This window comes from Artemia franciscana, chromosome 1 (assembly GCF_032884065.1).
Source record: "Artemia franciscana chromosome 1, ASM3288406v1, whole genome shotgun sequence".
Taxonomy (NCBI): Eukaryota; Metazoa; Arthropoda; class Branchiopoda; order Anostraca; family Artemiidae; genus Artemia; species Artemia franciscana.
The window spans coordinates 10,540,843-10,567,689 of record NC_088863.1 but is presented as its reverse complement, the minus strand read 5'-3'; the positions used below and the strand labels follow the sequence as shown (position 1 = coordinate 10,567,689).

The 26,847-nt window shown below is 34.0% G+C and overlaps 2 protein-coding genes across 4 annotated transcripts in view; one reads left to right on the top strand and one right to left on the bottom strand.

Annotated features, from left to right (window-relative positions):
• Window positions 1-15,900, bottom strand: part of LOC136025362 (DNA polymerase iota-like) — a 51,725-nt gene extending 35,825 nt beyond the window's left edge. The window contains exons 1-2 of one of the 3 annotated variants that reach the window (XM_065701314.1): window positions 15,846-15,900; window positions 2,841-4,441 (exon numbers count right to left, since the gene is read on the bottom strand). In XM_065701314.1, the coding sequence (XP_065557386.1) occupies window positions 2,841-4,441; window positions 15,846-15,892 (1,648 nt within the window). In that variant the 5' untranslated portion in view covers window positions 15,893-15,900. Of the gene's footprint in view, window positions 1-2,840; window positions 4,442-13,750; window positions 13,859-15,814 lie in introns of those variants that run through there. The other 2 variants (XM_065701324.1, XM_065701333.1) reach the window with 2 other exon arrangements.
• Window positions 6,247-26,847, top strand: part of LOC136025399 (uncharacterized) — a 597,112-nt gene continuing 576,511 nt past the window's right edge. The window contains exon 1 of the mRNA XM_065701412.1: window positions 6,247-6,384. The gene's annotated coding sequence lies outside the window, so the exon portion shown is untranslated. The remainder of the gene's footprint in view (window positions 6,385-26,847) is intronic.

The following is a 26,847-nucleotide window of genomic DNA, read 5'->3' as shown; positions in this document are numbered from 1 at the left end:
TTATGCAATAATGACAAAGCAGATATGTTTAGTCCAGAAGGCAGACGCTATAAAATACTTTCATAGAGGAAATAAAATAAATATATTAAAATAAATTAAATAAATTTATTAATAATTAAATAAATCTATTAAAATAAATAGAGGAAATGAAATAAAATACTTTCATAGAGAATCGCCATAGCTACATACCCCTTGGAAGAGATTCCTTGGCTCAGACTTTTTGTCATATCAAATATTTTTAATCCTTCCATCCTGAATAAGCTGCCAAAATATTCTCAATTATAATCTCAAAATAATCTAAAATCCCCTTGCATATTCACAGGTTGTACTTCTATTAGTTAAAATTTACTTTTTATCTACCCGCCCTTTCTTAGCCTGCCCAGATGATAAAACCGCATACAAGTACAATTTTCTTGAATATTGGGGAAGGGTGTATTTTGTCAGAAATGTTCGGGTATAAAACAACAAGTACTTTTAGGCTAGCATTTTGTCATGATTCCCTTTGATATTTTCACAAGACAAATATGACTGTAGTGACTGAAGTGAGAGATTTTGTACAATATTATGAAAAAAGTTTTTTAATCAAAAAAAGTTATTGCTGCGTAGGCTTATTGATTTGGGTATCAGGGATAACTGTCTTCAGTGGTTTAGATCCTATTGGCATTGAAGATCAATGCGGGTTGCGATTAATGATACTACAAGAGCTGCATGACGAGTAAATTGTAGAGTTCCACAAGGATCTGTTTTGGGGCCACTTTTATTTCTAGTATATGTTAATAGGTTAAGATCTTATCTTCCTGGTAGAATTTTTACAGGGTTTGCAGACAACACAGCAATAACAATTGCAGAGGCGAACCTTCTACCTCCCATAGCTCACGCAAATGAAGTCCTGCAGAACCTAATTACATTTACTAGTCTCAGTTTTTTAAGTTATAATACTAGTAAAAATAATTATATGATTTCAGCCGTACCGATGTTATGATAAATTCTTTGGATAGTATTTGCTCTGGTGGTACTATTATTAATCAAGTTGGAAACAAGATATTTGGGATTTAATGTTGATTACAATTTGAATTGGAAGAAACACAGTGAAATTATATCGTCCAAGGCAGCAAGAGGCCTAGGTTTACTTCGTCGTTTTCTTGATTTTTCCCAGTTTCTGTTTTAAAGATTATTTATGGTACGATTATCCTACCTTATATTGTATATGGGTGTGCTCTTTGGGAAAGCAGTTTTTATGCTAATTATAGAAGAATCCAGATGATTCAAAATAAAGAAGTTCATCTTTTGGGAGAATGTGCTAATTTTAGTTATACACTTGTCTGTTAACCCCATTTTTAAAGTTTGAATGCTGGTCAGTAACGGGATTACCAGTTATTAACACTGGTATACCAATGTTTAAATAGTCTTTCGCCAACTTGTTTTGTGGATATTTTTCTACTAATTCTGATTATCATTTTTATCATACTAGGAATGCGGATAAGCTAGTATATGAGAAGAGAAATACAGTGAGATCAGCTCACGTGTTTCGTCACATGAGTGTAACCCTCTGGAACAACCTCCCAGACAGCATTAAAGGGATGAAAACGGCATTACAGGCTCTGAATTAATTTCTTTCTTTAAATCACAGGTTAAAAAGCTCCTACTTGGTCGAGATGCAGGGTGAGAGCAGGTCCCTTGTGAGGGTTTAGTCTTTTTTTTTCTTCTTCTTATTGTTTTTCTTTAATTTTTTTTAGTATATTTATTTATTTGTTATTGATTATGTGAATTAATTGATAAATTGAGTCACTACATACAGGTTATTTGACCATCTAGTAGCGGCTACGTTTATTTAATTTGATTTGTTGTTTTGTGAATTGATCAATAAAGGAATCTCATCTCTTAATCGCAAAATTACACTCTCATCAGCAGGATCTTTACGGCATTTATGTTTAAAATTGCTTAAACGAAGTAAACCTATAGACCTGGCACTTACGCAGGGGGGGGAGCTTCGGGCCCGGGCCCCCTCGAAATTTTTTGAAATGTTTAATTTCCCCATGGTTTCTTGGGATTTCTGGAAAAAGTAGGACATTTATTAAGAATCTAGATACATGTGTGAACCTTTTTTGGGATTTTACAGCATGCAATTATCCGGTCAAGTCACTGCCCAATTATTAGCTCACTTTCTGTCTATTTTTATACCCTCTTTGAAGTAATTAGTGATTGTACTGTTATTATTTTTTTTTTTTTTGTAAAGAGAGTCTGCTTTCCACGTCAAACCAGAATTATCCAGAACAGAAACAGAAGATATTAGGGCGTTTATCCCCTCTTTTCAGGATAAAGTACAGCTTTTAATGGATTAATTTTGGAAACTACCAATTTTTCATTAAAATCAATGTTTTCGCAACAGAAGAACTACCCCCCACAGCATCCATATTGCACTGTTAACCCTAAAATTTCCCTTTTAGTGGGATATAATAAATTAATCACTGGTTCTCAATCGCTATGAACATAACCTGAGCCTGAAACGTACATCCGAGGCTTCAGTCTTCTTCCCCTTATCCGCTACAATACTATAGATTAATGCTAATCTGTATTTTCCGATATACGTGCTTTTTGCATTTATTTAGTTACTAAATAAAAAAAGTGCTACTTCATATCTGCTGTTTCGAAGGTTTTGCCCCCCCCCAAAAAAAAAAAATTCCAGCGTACGTACCTGCTATAGACCTAATGTTAGTTGTCAAATTTCTGATTATTAAATTATAATATAACATGTCTCAGTATCCTCAATTAACATTGACTTTATTTGGTAAGATCAAATCGCAATATATAAAAGGATTAAAATATGAAAAATCACTTACACAAGAACTCCAGAATGCTTTTCTGCCTCTTTTGCTGTTTCTGTACAAGAGTTTCCCCAGCAGGTCTCTTTGAAGTTAATGCAAGTTCTTCTCTAATATCCACAGGTAAAGACTTGTAAACTTCGGGATCCCAATTATTGGGACAGTCCTGTGTTTCAAATTCATTTTGGCATTTCACCGACTTTGGCGATCTATACGATGAAAGTACTTCATTTTTTAGGTCCAGAGGTAGTTCTGACAGTACAGTTTCATCAAGGTACACGTCAGAAGGATCCTCATCTGATATACGCGATGTTTGGGAGCAGGAAGACTCTCCAACAACTCGTTCAAAATTCTTTGGAAAAAAGAAACTATTACCCAAAACTTTCTTTTCTATCAGCTTTCCAAATGATATACCAAAGAGAGTAATAAAAATATGTTTCAGAGGTTGTGTCATTTTCTTTGTAAGCTCTAGAGATTTCTTCAAAATATTCTCTTCAACTTCCGGTAGACATATATTAGCAACATTGCCGCGAAAAAGAGCGCTTGTAATAGCAGTCTGACGACTGTCCCTTACAGTATCACCTGAGTTGTTTTTATATCTTATTGACACTTTAAGGCTTGTTGGAACCCGTCCATCTTCGATTAAGAGCTTTGAAACCCTTTTTAGAACTATTTTAAGCTTTTCCTTGCACTGTGAGAAAGCTGTGATTGGCTTAATGCTATCTTCAACGCCAATGCTTTTGTTTTTTTCAAAAAATTTCACTGAGGAATCATCAATACCATAGCTAAGTTTTAATAAGCGAAGTGCTGTAGCTCTATCAAATATCCTATCCAGGTCGGTCAGATTGCATAACTGAAGCTCAGCAATAGTAGTTACACCAATTGAAGATAGTTTATCCAATGTTGAACGTCCTATTCCAGGAATTTTTTTCAAATCTGAAATGAAATACATAAGAGAGTCAAGTTGGCTTGGAAACATAATGGTTTGATTGTTGGGTTTGTGCATTGGGCTTAGGAGCTTTGAAACAAGTTTGTTCCACGACACACCTGCACATGTTGTTAGACCGATTTCTTTATATATTCTTTCTCTTATAGTCTTGGCAAGAGTGGCACCCTTAATTAGAAGCTGATCACAACCACATTCACATTTTTGAATGTCTTCATAATTTTTTTCTTGGAAAATTCTCCCTTGTATTTCCTTTGCTGTTAAACTGTCTGAATTCTGTGATACATATTCGGTGACATCCACGAAGTTTTCATCAAACCCCAACTTCTCCACCCTGTCAGAATATTCTCGAAGCAAACTGGTTATTTTTTCTGCGTATTCTCTATACGGTGCAACATCTTCACCATTAATAAGTACCAATTCAGGACAAGCGTTCAGCGCATCAATAACTGGCATGCACTTATAAATACCTCGCTCTCTGGCAATATAATTTGAAGTAACAACAAGTGTCCTTTGCTGTACCCCAACAGGTTTATCTACTAGAGTCGGATTTCTTACAATTTCAACTTGGGCATAAAAGCAGTCAATGTCAAAGTGTATTATTACGTGTCCGTGCTTCTCATCGGGGGTTATTATACCTAGCTCATCAGGCTCTGGGCTAATCATTGCTAACCTGAAAAAATTAAGAATCATTATACTACACAATCAAAATATTATCAGAAAAACATAAGTTACGCGTGCAGAACAAAGAGGTCCAAGTCCAAATGCTTCAGAATTTGACGATTTGATGCAAAAACAAGTGAGTTTAAATTCACTGCAAAAGCCAGTTAATTCCTGGCTAGGACAAACTTCACCCTGTCTCAGTGCAAAGACAAACCAAGTCAGTATTAAAGTTTAATAAGAAATTAAGTCCTAATTCGGCACAAAGACATATACATCCGCACTTGTTCTGAGTCAATGAAATAACGAAGTCCAAGTTCTGAAATCTTTGTACGCCTGTTTTTTTCTGATCAGCTTCAAATTTACGAGGTTATTTCCTCAGGCAAATTAAAGTAAAAACAATAATTTACAAAAGCGCTTCCCCCTTCTCTGACCTTTGGATGAAGGTGCTCTGATCAGCTTGAAACTGAAAGGGCGCATACAGAAAACTTTCAGATGTATATGCCACTTCTCAGGGCCGTTCAAATTGGGCAGCAACTGGAAAAATTGCTTGGGGCCCCGCGGTTGCGAGGGCACCCCAGCTGGGGGGTTGCTCACTTAGACCAAATTTTTTAGTTTGATTCGGCTTTTTCAGCTCGTACTTAGTCGGGAAGAGGGCTAAGATTGATTTTTGCCCGGATGCCACCAACCCAAGGAACTGTTCTGCCCCTTATGAGCAACATATACTTTCCACATAAGTACCTACAGCCACTAGCAATTTGATTGGCACATAGCCACAATTAAACATGCATCATTCAAGAGATTTTTAATCACTGACTCTTTTTCGATCAATATGCTGGCAGAATTTATAGTTCCAGGACTAGGAACGTCAATTCATGAAAATTTATAAGAGGAGGGGCACAAAACCTATTTTTCAAATCTAGCAAGAGGATTGATTTTCTTGTTTTCCAAACTTTTTCCAACACAAACGCTAAAATGGCTAGTTTTCATTAAAAATATCGAAAAATATATTTTAAAATTCCGGGGGTGGCACAGTCATTCCTGCATCAAATTGAACTTTACGTCCAGAAGTTCAAAATCCTAAAACTACGAATTAGTGAAGCCTGCTAGGACCTGGACATTCAAGGTAACAGTCTACCATTTCTAGGAGTCTTTTTGGGTGTAGCTATTTATCTACCAGACTTGCAGCAAATACCAGCAATTTTAACACTGGTTCATCCCCTTAGCAAAGCACAAAAAATTTTACCAGGCCCAAGGAATTAATCCCCGTCAGATGAATAATAAATGTTCAAGTTCTCACTTTTTACTACCATGATAAGTGTTCTGCATTTAGGCTTTGAAGCAATACTTTCTTACAGGATCCAAACTCACATTTGGGAGCCTGTGTTAACTTGCAAATTGATATTCATATTATTGTGTTCTATAATTGAACGCATAAAGAGAAGGTCCATGACACGGTAAATTTATCGCAAAGCATGTAACTGGCTTTCGTATAAAGTGAATATACTCGATGCTTTTTTTGTGCTCTTTACGAATATAATAATCGCTTCTATCTTCAATTGATATTTAAGCACTTTTTTAGCTCTTAAAAGTGACATTTTCAAAAAATTATGACAGTTCATATAACTCACTTACCAATAAAGCGAACATACCACTTGATGCCTTTTTTATGTTCTTTACGAATATAATAATCGCTTCTACCACAAATTCAAATTTAAGCACTTTTAAAGCTCTTAAAAATGATGAATTTTCAATTAAAGTAAGAGTTATCCATCGTTTCCAACAAAATAATACTACGTTTTCTCCGTGCCTTTTCGACAAAATAATACTACATTTTTTCAGTGCGAGGAAGAAAACGCCATAACATTGGTAAAATTAATTTATCCAAATTAATGTTGGAAAATCAGTGCTTGTGGATTATATAACATTTTAAAAAAATGGATTTATTATGAAACAGTAAGTTTGAGATCAATGTTTTAAAGTTTGAGATCAATGTTTTCAGCCTTTTTTATACCCCATATTTAGGTCATTTTTAAGAGCTCAAAAAGTGCTTAAATCTGAATTTGAGGTAGATGCGATTATTATTTTTGTAAATAGCATAAAAAAAGCATCGAGTCGTATATTCACTTTATATGAAAGCCAGTTATATGGTTTGCTATAATTTTACCCACGTCACTTCTAAAAGAACTCCCTGACACACAGGCATATAATACCAAGAGGGAATTTTCGGACTGATGCCACTCCTATAGTTGCATTTTTTGAACATAGTAACGTGTTTTCCTGAATATACCAGTGAGAAACTCATTTGCATCTTATAATAGAAAATAAGCGTATATAATATATTCAGTAAAAATAATGAATGTTACTATCTTCACACTTCAAATATTCTATTCAAAGAAGCCATAAAAAAACAGAATTTCATCAACAAAAAGAGACAAAATTTATCTTATTTAAAGACAACAAAACCTATTGCTATTATAATTGATTAAAAACTAATTATTCCCAAAAATTAAAAAGTTTTTGAAACATGATTAAAAAGATACATTAAACAAAACAAAAAGACGAAAAAATTTACAGCAACAAAATCGTCTTTAGAAATCCTATTTCTTTCAAAATTTTCCAGATTTTCCAAATTGACGAAACTATTAAAATCTGTATCATAATCTTTATATCTTCCATCACCGAATCAGTAACTGTACCACAATCACATGTTGAATCAACATGAAATAACTGTTTCACTGTTTTTTTTTTTTTCTCTCGGTCTTATTTTATATTAATAATTATATTAGTAATATTACATTACTATAAATATCATATTATATTAATACATTTATATATTACATACATAGAAATATATATTAACAGCTTAAGGGACCCATCTAAAACTGTGGGAGAATACTGGCTGGGACCATCAAATAGACTTTTACATTTTGACAAGTCAACTTGTCAACTTGTCAAAATGGAGGTTATTAAGGACAAGAAATACTTTAAAAATGTGTTTGTATTAATTCAATGTATAAATAAGATGCCAAAATCTTGATTCTTAAGCAGAAGCTGCTAAAAGCTCTACAAATATTCCTTTTATTACTCAATATAAAAACAATGTCTACTAAAACAAACAAAGATTAATTTAAAATAAAATTCACAAAAGAATATTCCAAACACTAATCCAAATACAAGCAGAAATAAATTCAAATAATAATCCAAACTTAAAATGAAAATTTGTCACTATTAATAAATAATGAAATCCAGAATAAGAAGAAATTACATTAAATAATCAAGTTACTTACCAAAAACAGGAGTAGGGACTTCTAGAAGACTGGAACGTCATTTGGGCTTTATTGAACGCAAAATATATTTAACACAATTTGTCTTTTATTTTGCTAATTAATCCAAAATTGGCGAGATCTTCAGGAATGAGTATCAGTATATATTAAACTGTCAATATACATTCATTAGTTCTTTTAAGTATTCTTGTTTATTACTGTTATTTTCCTTTTGTTGTTGTTGTTGATTTTAGATCAGTCAAAAACTCACAATTCAAAATTAAATTGGTTTCAGTAAAGCACAAATGATGCTCTGGTCTTCAGAAAAATTAGGGGGTCTTTGCCCAACTCCTGTTTTTCGTATTTCAGTTCGTTTTAAGTCGGACTTGATTATTTATATTAATTAATTTATTTTAATTTTTTTGTTTGGGTTTCATTTATCCACTGATAGCGACTTATGTTCACTTAAAGCTTGAATTATTTTTCCTTTATTTCTGCCGGTCTTTGGTTTTATTTCTTTAAAAAAAAAAATCTTTTGTGAAAAGTTTTCTTCTAAATTAATCTTAATGATAAAGTGATATGTAAACAATGGCTATTATGCTGAATTTAAAGCTTTTACTCAAGGAACTGTTGGGGGTCATTTTATCCCGGAAAAAAACAGTAATTGGATTTTTCAACAATTCTAAACAAAAAGGCTAGTATAAATTTTTCATTAGATGTGCTTAGGGGTTGAGGAGGTAGGCATCTAAAAAGGGCATGGGAGGTGGGACTCGCTGCCTCGCACTCTCTTTGAGTCTTGAAAAGATAACTATAAATTTGAGTTTCCAATTTCATGAACCCCTTCCAAAGTTTCAATTCAATGATGACTCCTTCCATACAAAGTGGCTGGGTAAAAAAAACATAAAAACATTGAAGTCATGTTGCTCTTTATAGGCATTTTTGTTGTGCTGCCTATGGATGACCTTGAAAGGCATTTGTTTAAGCCCATTAACAGTTACAACAAAATAGTGCATGAAAAAATTGTTCAAAGTCTGCAAAACAAAGTTGACTTAAAAAAGATTAATGTGTCTCCATTTTGTCCTCAATAGTTTTGTATAGAAAGATTGGCCTTTGTATGGAAGGGGGCCCTTTCAGACCTCAGCTTGCACTACTCTTCGCCACTAGCTGAAACTTAGTTTCGTAGCCATAGACAATAGCCTTGACAAGCACGGACGAAACGCCTGAACTTGTATATTCTCTGATGCTAAATTTTATCAAAGCACTTTGGTAAGCCAAACTGTGGAGGGTATTATCAAAGAACATGGTATGAAGTTTTTGGATCTGAACATAGTCAGAGTAGCTAAATGTCTACTTTGATAAATAAGTGCACCTGAATTGGACAGCCCAATAGGAAAGGAGAACAATGCGCTTTCTATTCATTTTAGTGACATTGTTACTCTGCTAAGATCTCTTGACAGTAGCGACATTTCTATCCTTTAAGTGTTTTCCAAAAGATCCAACTTAATACCCAAATCCATTCTTGAGATACATACTTTTGACAATCTGCATGCACATAATGTTTTTTGATTAAGCTCAAATTCTCCCTCAATATTTTGTCAAACTTTCACCTTCATACGCGTAGACTTATTGTACTAGTATCATCGTAGTAGTGGTAGTAGTAGGATCAGTAGTAGCAGTAATAGCACATTATTATTAGCAGTAGTAACAGCAGTAGCAGCAGTATTAATAGCAGCAGTAGCATGTAAATTTTGCTTTTTGGGTAACTGAAGACCCCACTCGTGATGCCCCTGAATGTCCCTTTGGTACAACAAGCTGTTCCAAAAATATTGTTGATAAGCCTATATTAGCAATCTGAATGCATATAGATGTTTCAAATCCTCAGCCATAGCAGTGCTTGCTGCAGAAAAGTAGTTTTAATGATGGTTGTGGTAGCAATAGCAGTAGTTGTGATAGCAGTAGAAGCAGTGGTAGCTATAAAAGTAGTAGTATATAAGAGTAATGGCAAATAGTGCCTTTTTGGTCAATTTATCATCTCCCTTATTATCTTCTGAAAGTTCCAATTAAAATACCCAGTCATTTCTGAATTAGGCCCTTTTGACAGCCAATATACACGCAACATATATTGATTTAGTTCAACACTCCCCTCAACATTCCCTGAAATACTTACCTTTGGGAAAGTAGAAGTTAAACATTCATAACTTTTTTCGATAGCACATAATATATGTGAACAATGAACAAATTGGCTAACTTACAGCCCTTGCCCTGGGGCCTTGGGTTGACATTGAGGGTTGACATCCCCAAACGCATAATTAGTGAAATTTTCAACAATGCTGAAAAAACAGATGTCTTAAAACTTTGTTTGGATGTTTGTCTGGGAAGCGATTAGCATAGCTCAAATCACTTTGACTCTTAAAAAGGAACTACAAGTTCAAATCAAATGAGTCCCATCTGAAGTTCACATAAACACCCATTCCATAAAAACCTTATATGACTCAAGGGTACAACTTAAAACCCTTGTTCCAGAGCTTTGGGGGGTTGTGTCAACCCTGGATGCATTTTTATAGGCTCTTTAGACCATTTTGAACAGAATGTCTATCTCACAATTTCAATCAGACGTGTTTGGAGAAGAAATGGTAGTTGGGGGGGGGGGCTAGTCACCCTCCATAAGTTTTAATTCCTAAGAGAGAACTAAAAATATTAAGGATATTATAAATTTCAAATCAAACGGCCCCATCTGAAGTCTATAAAACCACCTATTCCATAAAAACCTTATACCTCCTTTGGCCATAACTTACAACCCTCACCCCAGGGCTCTGAGGGGTTGTGTTGACCCTCGAGGCATGGTTATATGTTCTTTAGACTATTTTGAACAAAATGGCTATCTCATAATTTCAATTAGATGTGTTTGGTGAAAAGAAAGGGCAGCCAGGGGGGCTAGTTGCCCTCTATCACTTTTGACTCTTAAAAGGCAACTAGAAATTCAAATTTTCAACCAAATGAGCCTCCTCTAAAGTTTATACCATCATTAATTCTATACGAATCTTAAATACTCCTGAGGCACAACTTACTACCTCTGTGCCTTGGCTCTGGGCATTTGTTTCAACCCAAAAGTCTTGTTATATGATCTTCAGACTATTTTCAATAAAATTGCTATCTCAAAAATTTTTATACAATTAATCTTAGGAAAATATGATGTGAGTGTGGGAGGGGAAGGGGGTTACTGCCCTCCAATCACTTTGACTCTTAAAAAGGTGCTAGAACTTCTGAGTATTTGTGCTTTGCAGAAAACAAAATACAATTTATATGTTTTCACTTTTTTTACTTTCATAAATAAAAAATTATCAAAACTTAAAAGAATAAATATTAAATATGCGAGTTAAACTGACAATCCATGGTTTTTTGTTTTTTTTTCATAAAGCAATCTGGTCTTGAAAAGGTATGCAAGTTATTACCTTAAATCACACCTAGAAGCAATCTAAGGATTGCTTCTATTAGAGCTCCAGAATGATGACTTGAGTTGTGTATAAAGTTCTACAGTGACCAGGTACTCTTCCATGATCAGTAGCATCCCAATTGAGTTTACAGTACAGATTCAGCAGTAACTGTTTTATTAGATAGTTTGTTCCAACTGTTGACAATTTGTGATGAAAAGAATTGAGCATGGACTCTAAATATTGTAGACTGCTTGACAGGTTTCACATGATGACCTCTAGTTCTTGAGTTGGTACCAACAGTATGGAATAATGTTGGGAGAGTATTAACCCTCAATAGCTTGTGGGCTAAAATGGTATCCCCCCCATTTCCCCTGTAAACCAGTCTAGGGAGATTAAGCTTTGATAGTCTTACAGGGTAGGAAAGCTCCCACATGCCAGCTATCACTTTATTGGCATGTCTCTGCACACCCTCAGGAACCTTTATGTCTTTTTTAACATATGGAGTGGCAAGAGACATTCCAACTTCAAGCTTAGGATGTACAAATCCCGTATATAGAAGACTGATGATTTTAGGGGAACAAGCATAAATAGTATACTTAATCAGCCCCAGCCCCAGCAGCAGATTTCTTAGTTGATCTAGCCCCAGCAGCAGATTTCTTAGCATGAGTGCTGAATTTTTAGTTCTTTGTCAATAGTGACACCAAGATCCTCCTCATTATTTACAGAGGAGAGTGGGTGACCTAGGAAAAAATATGAGCAGCAAAGATTTAGTTTGAGCAGCAAATAGTGTAGAGCCCAAAACACTTCCCTGAACAACTCTAATCAGAACATGTGTAGAGGAAGAAAGAATACAATTAACAGTTATCAAAAATCTGAATACATTGAGATCACAAATAAAGAAAATCAAGGATACAGAGCAGAGATTTCTCTTCAAGTTTGACTGAACGTAATTTAGCAGCAGGTGACTTGTGACCTCCATCACCCTACTCATTTTAATTTTTGCTTGTTTTGAGTTTGACTCAGCTATTTATTGTAATTTGTTTGTTTTGAGTTTCATTTATTTATTGAGTGATTTGGGGTAGTTTTACACTTGGAAGATTATTTGACTTTATTTCTACTCATTTTTAGTTTAATGGAGCTCTTTACTTTTCTTTAAAAAACTTGTTTTGCAGATAAAGGCTTTTAGATCAATTTCCCAAAAAAGATCTAAGCTGATTAACTTTCTGTTATAAGGCTTCTTAAGTTGCTTTGTTAATTAAACTCTTTTTTGTTATAATGTTTTGGCTAAGACCTAGGGTAGACTTAGCTGCATAAAATTTTGAAATAATGTATTTTTCAATAGTTTTTGCTCCAGTGTGCTTTTCTTTGAGTAAAACAATTCTAATGATGTGAATAGATATTGAGCCATAGTAGGACTATAATTACTCTTTAAACTAAACTTCATTTCAAATTCTTTAGAACCTTATAAACCAGGATTTGAAAAAAAGTTATAAGTATAAGAACACTTTTTTTGTCCTTATGCGTGGTTTAAATTTGTTTCTGAAAGTTGTCCTTTAAGAATGCAAAGTTTCACAAATTTTTTCAAAGTGTAGTGTCCTTTAAAGGGGGATGGGGTTGAGAACACAATTTAGGCTCTGGAAACATTTCTAAAGACTTTTCTTTGGTACAATGCACAACTTGGACTCTTGAGACCAAAAAATGCTATGAAAACTATTCTTACTTTATAGAATGCAGAAAATTTCAAGTTGACACAGTTTGAAGCACCTACTATGTACACTAAGTACAGATAACACCATTACATTCTCCCCCCTAATTTGTCATTATATAGCCCAAATTATATGCTTCCATGTGTCTTCAATTTCTTGATTTTGTCAGTATCAATTTAATTTATAGATACACTAGTTAAAACAAAGTGATTTGTAGGAAATTTATAATTTTAGCTATATATCTGTACATTAGGGGGGGAGGAAGCAGCTTCAAGATGTGTTAACCATAATTTTTCTGTATATAGTGAAGTAAGAATTGTTTTCTTAATATGTTTCCTTCTTACAAGCAATAACTGTTCATTGATACCTTTTCTTTCACCTAAATCAACCAGCCTATTTTCCAAAATTGCAAAAATCATTTCATCTAGAATTCTAGTGCTTAATAGCACTTAAAGATAGCCAAACATTCATTCATGCTTCATACACTGATATTTGCTATGGTAGTTTAGACAGAAGAAAGAAAATACAATCCCAATTCTCAGTAAAAAAAAAAAATCCATTAAAATTCTGGACAAGCTACTTTTGGCTTATCCTGGAAATGGATAAGGTTAGGGTAATTAAACTTTAATTAATGAATTCTGGACCAAAAACATGCTATGGAAAAGCATTGCCAAACTACTATGTCAATCCCTTTCTGATTTTGGTAAATGTATCAGAGTTCATATTAGTGACTTACCAATAAAGTAAACATACAACTCAATGCCTTTTTTTTTGCTCTTTATGAATATAATAATTGCTTCTACAATAAACTCAAATTTAAACACTTTTTGACCTCTTAAAAATAATGAATTTTCAATTAAAGTAACCTATGAGTTGTAAGTCATTTCAACAAAATAATATTATGTTTTCTCAGTACTGTTTTCTTGGTTGTTTTTGACAAAATAATACTACATTTTCTCAGTACCAAAATTATTTATAATAATTTTAGTTTAGGCTGGGTAGGATCAAAAAGTGCTTAAATTTGAATTTGTGATAGAAGCAATTATTATATTCATAAAGAGCATAAAAAAACATTGAGGGATATGTTTACTTTATTGGGGTGAAATTATAGTAGTTCAACTGGCTTACTAATAAAGTGAATTTACCACTTGATGCCTTTTTTATGCTCTTTATGAATATAATAATTGCTTCTACCTTAAATTCAAATTTAAGCACTTTTTAACCTGGCCAAACCTAACCTTATTATAAATAATTTTAGAACTGAGAAAATTATTTTTTTGAAAACAATGGAAAAGATGGCACTGAGAAAATGTAGTATTATTTTGCGGAAAATAAGCAATAAGTCATACTTTAATTGAAAATTTGTAATTTTTAAGAGCTCAAAAAGTACTTAAATTTGAACTTGCAATAGAAGCAATTATTATATTTGTAAAGAACATAAAAAAGGCATCAAGTGGTATGTTCACTTTATTGGTAAGTCAGTTATATGAACTGTCATAACCTTATGAAAATTCATCATTTTTAAAACCTCAAAAAGTGCTTAAATTTGAATTTAAGGTAGAATTGAATATTATATTTATAAAGAGCATTAAAAAAGGCATCAAGTGGTATGTTTACTTTCTTAGCAAGTCAGTTATATGAACTGCTATAATTTTACCTTTATTGGCAAGACAATAATATGAACTGTGATATGTTTACCCTGATTTCTATGTAGTAGAAATGTTCCTAATTAACAGGTTTTACTTTATACCTATTGGGATTTGGTCAAAACCATATTATACTTTAATTTTGCAATTTCCTTATTATGAAAATTAATATTAATTAATAAAGAAATTAATAATAAGGAAATTAATATTTCCTTATTATTATGGTTTTAGTTGGTCAGTAAAAGTCATTATCTTGTAGAGCAAGAAGGAGTAGAGATAGGTAGGTTTAGGCCTACTTCATTTCCCCACAATATATTTTAGTCTGTAGATTTATCCCTGAAAGCTTCATTTTCCTAATATAACCCTTTTCCAAGAAAGCATAAAGTAGCTTGTCTAGAATTTTACCCTAACGATAAATGCATGAAACTTTGTGTAGCCTTGCACAACCTCTTCAGTCAAGAGTTAGTCTAAGCCTATTTTCCTTACAGTCAAACCCATTTATTTAGATACTGGGGTAAAATTCTAGTTAATTGACTTCTTGCTATCTTGGAAATGGTTTAGGTTAGGAAAATGAAACTTTCAGGGATGGGTCTACAGGCTAAAGTGTGTCCCGGGAAGGTATTTTAAAGAACCCACCTCTACTCCTTCTCCCTCTAGAGGGCCCTGAAACTTGCCTACATGACAGGTATTTTTACAAAACAACATTTTACCTTAACTTTCAGTTACTAGTTGCTTTTTCTCTGCCTTTAGTTCTGAAAATACAATTCCTGTTATTTAAGCAGAATTTTGAGCCATAGGCCTATCAATGTTTTTCTTTCAAAATTTAGGAAATGTATTTGTATATCTTTAAAACCTTATAAAATGGGATTGAGCAAAGTTATGAACCTCAAAACAATTTTATTGTACTTCAATTAAGCAGAAGATCTATTTTGTAAGGTTTCATTTTTATAACACACATATTTTTAGAGGTCATCAAAGGTCAGGGCCCTCTAGAGGGAGAAGGAGTGGAGGTAGGTACTTCAATACACCTTCCCTGGACATACTTTAGCTTGTAGACCAATCACTGAAGGTTTCATTTTCCTAACCTAAACCCTTTCCAAGATAGCAAGAAGTCAATTAACTAGAATTTTACCGATACTGGTAGTATGCTATATTGTCAGTTCTAGTTTTGGTGTTTTGACCAGCTAGAAAGGAGCACAAAAAAAAAATCTGAAATGTAGGCCTACTTTAAGAAATTCTAAACACTGGCATAAGGCTATATCATTCCTAGAAGTGCATAACTTCACTAAAATGATACTAGACTGCCTAACCCTGGAATTATTTAAATATGCTACTTATTCAATAATGAAGTAAATAGTAGAAAACCTCTTCTTTGCTATTCTCAAAAATGTTGAAGTGCGAAAATGAGTCATAAAATAAATTTTTCTATTCGAGCTAGATTTTGATTTTGGTGTAGCCATCTACAAAGATTATCAATTCCTTTTTGGGAGCAATTTAATTGAGTAAAATATAATAGAAAAGTAACATATTTATTCTTCTTTCATAACCTGATATCAGTCAACACTGATATCAGTCAACACTAGACTCTCGAATCTTGCTTACACCTTTTGCTTCTAGTTGTCTATTTTCATTTGTGGGGCATATTTTTATCAAACAGTTCGTAGTAACGAACTGTAGTAAGGAGCGACCCGGCTCAATAGTAACCAAAACTCTAAAAAATTGAACTTTGATATCAATAGCTACATCAAAAGAATCGCATTTTAATGCTGATTTTAAATATATAAGTTTCATCAAGTTTAGTCTTACCCATCAAAAGTTACGAGTCTGAGAAAATTTGCCTTATTTAGGGAAATAGGGGGAAACACCCCCTAAAAGTCGTAGGATCTTAAAGAAAATGACACCATCAGATTCAGCGTATCAGAGAACCCTACTGTAGAAGTTTCAAGCTCTTATCTACAAAAATGTGGAATTTTGTATTTTTTGCCAGAAGACAAATCACTGTTTTTTTTTTTTTTTTTTTTTTTTTTTTTTTTTTTTTTTTTTTTTTTTTTTTTTTCCCAGGGGTCATCGTATCGACCAAGTGGTCCTAGAATGTCGCAAGAGGGCTCATTCTAACGAAAATGAAAAGTTCTAGTGCCCTTTTTAAGTGACCAAAAAAATTTGAGGGCATCTAGGCCCCCTCCCACGCTCATTTTTTTCCAAAAGTCATCAGATCAAAATTTTGAGATAGCCATTTTGTTCAGCATAGTCAAAAACCTAATAACTATGTCTTTGGGGATGACTTACTCCCCCACAATCCCTGGGGGAGGGGCTGCAAGTTACAAACTTTGACCAGTGTTTACATATAGTAATGGTTATTGGGAAGTGTACAGACGTTTTCAGGGGGATTTTATTTTGTTTGGGGGTGGGGCTGAGGGGGTGGGGCTATGTTGGAGGATCTTTCCTCGGAGGAATATGTCATGGGGGAAGAAAAATTCAATGACAAGGGCGCAGGATTCTCTAGCATTACTATAAGAAATCCATGAAAAATAAACATGAAAACGTTTTTTCAAATGAAAGGAAGAAGTAGCATTGAAACTTAAAACGAACAGAGATTACTGCGCATATGAGGGGTTCTAAAAATACTTTAGCATAAAGAGCGAGGTATTTAGGAGGAGATAAATACCTTGCTCTTTATGCTAAAGTATTTTAAGTAATTTCAACTATTTATTCTACGGCCTTTCTGATTCAGGGGTCATTCTTAAAGAATTGGGACAAAACTTACGATTTAGTGTAAAGAGCGAGGTATTAACGAGGGTACAAACCCCCTCGTATACATAATAAAAATATAAGGTTATGAAAGTTTGTTACGTAAGTTAATTCTTAAGTTACGTATATTTTTTACTAATAAAAACGTTCATTAAAAATTAAAAGTTCTAGTTGCCTTTTTAAGTAACTGAAAAATTGTAGGGCAACTAGGCCTCCTTCTCCACCCCTTATTTCTCAAAATCGTCTGATCAAAACTAAGAGAAAGGCATTTAGCCAAAAAAAGATTTAATATACAAATTTCATTGTAATAATTTATGTGCGGAGAGCCAAAACCAAACATGCATTAATTCAAAAACGTTCAGAAATTAAATAAAAAAACCAATTTTTTAGCTGAAAGTAAGGAGCGACATTAAAACTTAAAACGAACAGAAATAACTCCTCGTATATGAAATGAGTTGTCCCCTCCACAATCCCTCGCTCTTTACGCTAAAGTTTGACTCTTTGCCACAATTCTACTTTTTAAAACAATTAAAAGCTTTAGCGTAAAGAGCGAGGGATTGTGGAGGGGACAACTCATTTCATATACGGAGTAATTCTGTTCGTTTTAAGTTTTAATGTCGCTCCTTACTTTCAGCTAAAAAAAATTAGTTTTTTTTATTTAATTTTTGTAATAGTTCGTGGTAACGATTCATTCAGTTCGTGATAACGAACCGTAGTAAGGAGCGGCCCAGCTCAATAGTAAACGAAACTCTAAAAAACAGAATTTTATACTAATAGATACATCAAAAGAATTTCATTTTTATGATTCTTCTAAATATATAAGTTTAATCAACTTTAGTCTTACCAATCAAAAGTTAAAGAGCCTGAGAAAATTGCCTTATTTTATAAAATAGGGGAAAACAACCCCGAAAAGTCAAAGAATCTTAACAAAAATCATATAATCACATCCAGCGTATTGGACAACCGCACTGTAGAAGTTTCAAGCTCCCATCTACAAATATGTGTAATTGCGTATTTTTGGCCAAGACCAATCACGGGTGCGTGTTTATTTGTTTTCTATTTTTTTTTCCAGGGATATCGACCCAGCGGTGCTAGTATGTCACGATAGGGCTCATTCTAATAGCAATTAAAAGTTCTAGTGCTCTTTTTAAGTGACCAAAAAAATTGAAGGGCAAGTAGACCCCCTCCCACGCTTAATTTTTCTATCAAAATTTTGAGATAGCCATTTTGTTCAGCATAGTCCAAAAACCTAATAACAATGTCTTTGGGGATGACTTACTCCCCCACAATCCCTGGGGGAGGGGCTGCAAGTTACAAACTTTGACCAGTGTTTACATATAGTAATGGTTATTGGGAAGTGTACAGACGTTTTCAGGGGGATTTTATTTTGTTTGGGGGTGGGGCTGAGGGGGTGGGGCTACGTTGGAGGATCTTTCCTTGGAGGAATATGTCATGGGGGAAGAAAAATTCAATGACAAGGGCGCAGGATTCTCTAGCATTACTATAAGAAATCCATGAAAAATAAACATGAAAACGTTTTTTCAAATGAAAGGAAGAAGTAGCATTGAAACTTAAAACGAACAGAGATTACTCCGCATATGAGGGGTTCTAAAAATACTTTAGCATAAAGAGCCAGGTATTTAGGAGGAAATAAATACCTTGCTCTTTATGCTAAAGTATTTTAAGTAATTTCAACTATTTATTCTACGGCCTTTCTGATTCAGGGGTCATTCTTAAAGAATTGGGACAAAACTTACGATTTAGTGTAAAGAGCGAGGTATTAACGAGGGTACAAACCCCCTCGTATACATAATAAAAATATAAGGTTATGAAAGTTTGTTACGTAAGTTAATTCTTAAGTTACGTATAGTTTTTACTAATAAAAACATTCATTAAAAATTAAAAGTTCTAGTTGCCTTTTTAAGTAACCGAAAAATTGGAGGGCAACTAGGCCTCCTTCTCCACCCCTTATTTCTCAAAATCGTCTGATCAAAACTAAGAGAAAGGCATTTAGCCAAAAAAAGAATTAATATACAAATTTCATTGTAATAATTTATGTGCGGAGAGCCAAAACCAAACATGCATTAATTCAAAAACGTTCAGAAATTAAATAAAAAAACCAATATTTTTAGCTGAAAGTAAGGAGCGACATTAAAACTTAAAACGAACAGAAATTACTCCTCGTATATGAAATGAGTTGTCCCCTCCACAATCCCTCGCTCTTTACGCTAAAGTTTGACTCTTTGCCACAATTCTACTTTTAAAACAATTAAAAGCTTTAGCGAAAAGAGCGAGGGATTGTGGAGGGGACAACTCATTTCATATACGGAGTAATTCTGTTCGTTTTAAGTTTTAATGTCGCTCCTTACTTTCAGCTAAAAAAAATTAGTTTTTTTTATTTAATTTTTGTAATAGTTCGTGATAACGAACCGTAGTAAGGAGCGGCCCGGCTCAATAGTAAACGAAACTCTAAAAAACAGAATTTTATACTAATAGATACATCAAAAGAATTTCATTTTTATAATTCTTCTAAATATATAAGTTTAATCAACTTTAGTCTTACCAATCAAAAGTTAAAGAGCCTGAGAAAATTGCCTTATTTTATAAAATAGGGGAAAACAACCCCGAAAAGTCAAAGAATCTTAACAAAAATCATATAATCACATCCAGCGTATTGGACAACCCCACTGTAGAAGTTTCAAGCTCCCATCTACAAATATGTGTAATTGCGTATTTTGGCCAAGACCAATCACGGGTGCGTGTTTATTTGTTTTCTATTTTTTTTTTCCAGGGATATCGACCCAGCGGTGCTAGTATGTCACGAGAGGGCTCATTCTAATAGCAATTAAAAGTTCTAGTGCTCTTTTTAAGTGACCAAAAAAATTGAAGGGCAAGTAGACCCCCTCCCACGCTTAATTTTTCTATCAAAATTTTGAGATAGCCATTTTGTTCAGCATAGTCCAAAAACCTAATAACAATGTCTTTGGGGATGACTTACTCCCTCACAGTCCTAGGGGGGGCTACAAGTTACAAACTTTGATCAGTGTTTACATATTATAATGGTTATTGGGAAGTGTACAGACGTTTTCAGGGGGATTTTCTTAGTTTGGAAGGAGGGATTGAGGAGAGGGGGCTATATGGGAGGATCTTTCTATGGAGAAATTTGTCATGGGAGATAATACCTTCCATGAAGGGGCCGCAGGATATTCTAGCACTATTTAAAACAAAGAAAAAATAAATATCGAAAAATTATTTCAACTGAAAAGTAAGGAGCAGCATTAAAACTTAGAACGAACAGAAATTATTAAGCCTATGTGGGGTTTATCTCCTCCTAAATACCTCGCTCTTTACGCTAAACTATTGTTAGTAATTTCAACTATTTATTCTACGGCCTTTGTGATTCAGGGGTCATTTTTAAAGAATTGGGACAAAATTCAAGCTTTAGTGTAAAAGAGAGGTATTAACGAGGGGGCAAACACCCTCATATATGTAATAAAAATATACAAATATAGAAGTTCATTCGTAAGTTATTTATATTTTCTACTAATAAAAACGTTTGAAAAAAATGAAAGTTCTAATTGCCATTTTAAGTAACCAAAAGGTTGGAGGTTAACTAGGTCTCCTCCCCAACCCTTTCTTTTCTTAAAATCTTTCTATCAAAACTAAGAGAAGGTCATTTAGCCAAACAAAAAATAATATACAAATTCCGTTTGAATTATTCATTTTGCGGACAGCCAAAATAAAAAAAAAATGTATTCATTCAAAAACGTTCAGAAATAAAATGAAAAAAACAAGTTTTTTAACTCAATGTAAGGAGCGACATTAAAACTTGAAACGAACAGAAATTACTCTGTATATTAAAGGGTCTTTTCCCTCCTCAGCGCCCCACTCTTTATGCTAAAGTTTTTCACTGCTTTAAAAAGTAAAATTGAGAGAAAGAGTCAAACTTTAGCGTAAAGAGCGTGGGAAAAGAGGAAGAGAAAAGCCCCTTTAATATACGGAGTAGTTTCTGTTTGTTTTAAGTTTTAATGTTGCTCCTTACTTTCAGTTAAAAAACTGTTTTTTTTTTTATCTAGTTTAGAAAGGAAAAAGAACAAGGGAAAAATCCTTGGGGACAGGAAATGTTTCACTCTTTTCCCATAAGTGAAGGAGGAAAGAGTAAAAACAAGTTTAGGTGACTTGAACGGGAATAAGCATTTAAAAGAAAGGTTAGGAGGTGGGAAATCTTTTTCTCTTTTCTTATTTGCACCTATAAAGATGAGTGGTGCTAAATACAAATTTTGAGTGACTTAAATGGGACAAGGTATCAAAGGGAGTGGGTCAGGCACGGTAAATGTTTCTCTCTGTTCCTCTATGCACCTATGAAGGTGGGTAACTTAATCTTTCACTTATACACCGGTATATACTTTATTGTTCAAGTATTTGGCTCTCCATTTTCCATCTATCCATCTAACCATCTATCCATCTAACCTAAGCGTTCTACAGAATCATGCAGTTAGCCTTTTAGCAGTAATTCCTCCTCGTCAGTCTGTTCAGAATTTTAACCAACTTCGAAAATTATGTCAGCTGTGGGCCTCTGTGAATTTTATGTGCTGAGGTTTATTATGTGCTTATTATTGGTTTATTAGTTTATTATAGTTTATTTTATGGTTTATTAGGTTATTATTTTTGGATTAATGCAGGATGTTTTCCCCCTTGTATCCCTGGCCATTGGTGATTAAATTTTGAACTTTATTTTGTATTTTCTTGTATTTAATAATAACCCCTCTCTCTCTCTCTCTCTCTCTCTCTCTCTCTCTCTCTCTCTCTCTCTCTCTCTCTCTCTCTCTCTCTCTCTCTCTCTCTCTCTCTCTCTCTCTCTCTCTCTCTCTCTCTCTCTCTCTCTCTGTTCAACCACGCGGACTGAGTAATTTATTATGCATTAGGTCTTCTCTTCATTCACACGATACAAGGGGTAGTGTTGATTTAAGTGTACCTAGAGGTATTTCTTCGTGTTCGTGTTTTTCTGTTTTATATAGAGGTACATGGAAATGGAATAGTTTGACAAGTACTATAAGAAGTATTGGAAACCCTGTTATATTTCAAAAATCATTGACGAACTTATTTTTGTAGAATATGAGTTTTGGTTCATTCATTCATTTTATTTATTGCAGGGGTTATGATGATATGTAGTTCACAGAGGAAAAGTAAAGTAATGATGTTTCTTAATTTATAGTTGAGTGTGGTGGTATCAGTAGTGTAGGTGGCCTAGTGTTCTTTTATTTTATGTTTTTTGTTTTCTCTATCTCCCCCTCGGACAAGCTTTCCTTTTTATGGGAGGTAAAAACCATTTTTTGTTCATTATAGGTTTAATGAATAAATTTTTCTCTCTTCTCTCTAAAGGTAGACAATTCAAACATTTTCTTCTTTTTTTCAGTCTTTTTACTTATTATAATTTCTCTTTTTCTGCTCAGTTTTGCATACGGAGAGGAATTTCCGGAAAGGAATTGTCCACAGGTGGAATTTTACAGGGGGGAGGGGAATCAGACATTCACCATTAAAGATGCTCCTATTTCAGAATCATATAGAATCTATATATATAAACAATAGGTAACTTACATAATCTAGAATTTAAGACTGGAAAGTGGAGTAACCTTACCTTTTGATGTAGTCTACATAATTTGAGATTACATAGCAGGGAATTGGTGATAATTTGCTGTATTGAGTAACCAATATCTGGAACGTAGATATTATATTTTGCAAAGTGGATTAATTGGCCCTGTAGGATTTGTAAAAAATAATAATAGATATATGATTTGGGTAGTTGAATGAGTTTACTTCGTATTTTTTCCCATAATGTCTGCATTTCTGCACTTCGGAGCTTTATTTTAGAATAAATCTCAGAAAATCCACGAAATTAGCTGAGTTTATGGATTTATGTCTGATACAAAGCAAGATCATGTCTAGATATCTCAGACAAGGAAAGAAGTTATTTGATTTAGGTATATCAAATTGAGTAAACTCACCGAAGTAAACTAAAATAAGCTTTTTCAACAGATGTAAATACAGAATTAAGATAAGATTTATTTCGAAAAAGTGGCTATCACAAGCCCAAAAGGGCCGACTTCGCACTTTAGTGTCAGTACAAAAATAGAAAATTGCAATCCATAAAAAGTCAAACGATAAAAACTCATAAAGTTAAAACAGGGAAAACAAAATTAAACAAAAGTATATCTAGCAAGCATTAAAAAGTTCACAATTGCAAGATAAACGGTAAAACTCTAAGAAAAAAGTAGAGTGAGAAGGGCGAGGGGTTGTTGATTTAAAATTTCAACTATATGAGGGATGGGCGTTTTTCTATATATTTCATTGGAAGCTCTTATTGGGGAAAGAAGGGGATTTTTCTTAAGACAAAACGTCAAGGGCAAGTTCGCTGGGAGGGGGGTAATTGATCACTAGGGAAGAGTGAAGTAGTACGAGGGCTATGCACGGCATTGCGGGCAAAACGCAAGGAAATTTGTGTTCTCCTTTCCTTACGGGTGACTAGATTCTCTCTCCGAAGAAGGGAAATGTAAGGCACTTTACCCTCATTGAAGATAATTCTTAGGCATCTTTTTTTGAACTGCCTCTATTCTGTCCGACAATTCATTGCAGATACGAGGATGCCAAACAGGACAAGCGTTTTCAAGGGTACGACATACAAAAGAGAAAGAAATCCTCAAACAATGGGGCTTAGGATATTTAAATCTATTAGGGAGTTTGAGGAGAGAAAATGCAGCATTTGTAAGTTTTAAGAAATTATTAACGTGGCAATCCCATTTTAAGTCCCTTAAGATGGTAACACCCAGTGATTTCATAGTATTAACAGATATTTCTGGGGGGATAGGACAGGAGAAAGAAGGGAGAGTTTCTTAGGAACCAATTTTTTAAAACTGTTGACTTTAAAGGGTTGACTCTCATACCACTAGCATCAACTTCATCTGATATTGACTCCAAGATATCCATTAATGAAGGAGTAACCTTTAGAGGTCATCATTAGGTGGAACACCATTCTTGCCAGTAGCTAAGATGCCCAGTTTGTACCCATTGCATAAATTTGTGTCATCCTCAAAGACGCAAATATCCCCAAATGAGTCACAAAGGAAGTGTAATTTATATGAGCCCTGGTGTCAAATTGAGTTTTTGACAAACGGAGAATGGAAAAGGAGAATTGGAAAACAGACTGGAAACTGGAAAACTGGAGAATGGAAACAAACAAACTGGAAACGGAGAATTAGAAGCAGAATACAGCTTATTCATAAATGAGACGGTAACAAAATCCACCATGCATTGAGGTAATGCGTAAAAAAATTGAGGCAAGTATATAAGAGGACCTAGAGAGGGAAAGAGACAAACGTGAAGAGGCTCATCCCGAAGACTTATGGCCAGTTAGGACAGAAAATATGCACTCATATTAGTAATTAATTCAAAGTGGCCGAATAGTCACCTGAATTTAGCCTAAGGCCTGTGTCAAGTACCACGAGAAAAAAGTTCAGATACGTCACAACAGTTAATAATTTCCACAAGAGAAAAAAGAGAGGCTAGGGAGCGAAAAGAGGAATACAATGGCAAAAAAAAAGATAAAAAAGTAGAATTGGATAGAAAAGAAAGAGAACAAAAAAGGAGGAAGACAGGAAGGATAGGAGAAAAATTATGGAATTTCTCACAGGGAGAAACTTACAAGTGACACAATAATCACAAAAAATTAAATACGTATTTTACATCTTCAGCCAGTGGAGGAAAATAATGATATACATGTGTTTAACTACAAAAAAAAAACAAAAAAAAAAAACCCACCGAATTGAGCAAACGGTTGAAAAAATCACCCCAAGCTCAATCACAAAGCAGAAACCGCATTTACTGCATTGCCGATTTATCAAAAGAGTTCGTGGTAACGAACTGTAGTAAGGAGCAACCCGGCTCAATAGTAACCGAAACCCTAAAAAACGGAATTTTGATACTAATATATACATAAAAAGAATCGGATTTTTATGATGATTTTAAGTATATAAGGTTAATCCTTACCTATCAAAAGTTCCGAGCCTGAGAAAATTTGCCTTATTTTGGAAAATAGGGGGACACATACCCTTAAAGTCATAGAATCTTAATGTAAATCGCACCATCGCATTCAGCGTATCAGACAACCCTACTGTAGAAGTTTCAAGCTTAGATCTACAAAAATGTGGAATTTCGTATTTTTTGGCAGAAGACCGATCACGGGTGCGTGTTTATTTGTTTAAGTTTTTTTCCCAGGGGTGATCGTATCGACCCAGTGGTGCTAGAATGTTGCGAGATGGCTCATTCTAGCGAAAATTAAAAGTTCTAGTGCACTTTTTAAGTGACCAATTGGAGGACACCTAGGTCCCGTCCCACGCTCATTTTTCCCCAAAGTCAACTGATAAAAATTTTGAGATAGCCATTTTGTTCAGCATTGTCGAAAACCCTAATAGCAATGTGTTTGGGGACAACTTACTCCCTCACAGTTCAAGGGAATGGGCGGCAAGTTACAAAACTTGACCAGCGCTTAGGTTTATTAATGGTTACTGAAAAGTGTACAGATATTTTCAGGGGAACTTTTTCAGGGGAACTTAAAGTCAAACTTTAGCGTAAAGAGTGGGGCGTTAAGAATGGAAAAGCCCCTTTCATATGCCGAGTAATTTCTGTTCGTTTCAAGTTTTAATGTCGCTCCTTAATTTCAGTTAAAAAAAACTTGTTTTTTTATTATTTAATGTCAGACATAAATCCGAAAACTCTACTAATACTTGAAATATGGTTAAACCATGAGATATGGTTTTCTGAGATATGGTTAGACTATATGATCATTACTCAAGTGACAAATCCAATAATTTTTCCTAAAATAAAGCTCCGAAGCGGGGAAATGCAAATATTATGGGAGAAAAGACGAAGTAATCTCATTCAACTACCCGAATCATATATAATTATATATATATATATATATATATATATATATATATATATATATATATATATATATATATATATATATATGTATATTATTATTATTGTGAATAGGGGGTGTTTTGATGGTGAACGGCTGATTCCCCCCCTGCAAAATTCCACTGGTGGACAATTCCATACCGAAAATTCCTCCCCGTATGCAAATTCGAGCAGAAAAAGGGAAAGAGTGATAAGTAAAAAGACAAAAGAAAAGAAGAAGTTTTAGAAAATTCTACTCATATTTAAAAATATAGGCAGATCATAGTATGTAGAATACTCTACAAGATTTACTTTTACACCTTAATTTTTTTTCAATTTTTTTCTCTTGTTTTGGGTATTGAAATAGCCTATCATAGTTGTGTAAGATAAAGGTTAAATAAAATAAATGAAAACATGAACTTAGTGGCAACTATGGAAGGGCTGCCTTGTGGTATAACAAGTTTTTTTTAACTGAAAGTAAGGAGCAACATTAAAACTTAAAACAAACAGAAATTACCCCGTATATGAAAGGGGCTGCTCCTTTTTCAACGCCTTGCTCTTTGCACTAAAGTTTGATTCTTTCTCTCAACTCTACTTTTTAAAACAGTAAAAACTTTAGCGTAAAGAGCAGGGCGTTGAAGAAGGAGCAGCCCCTTTCATATAC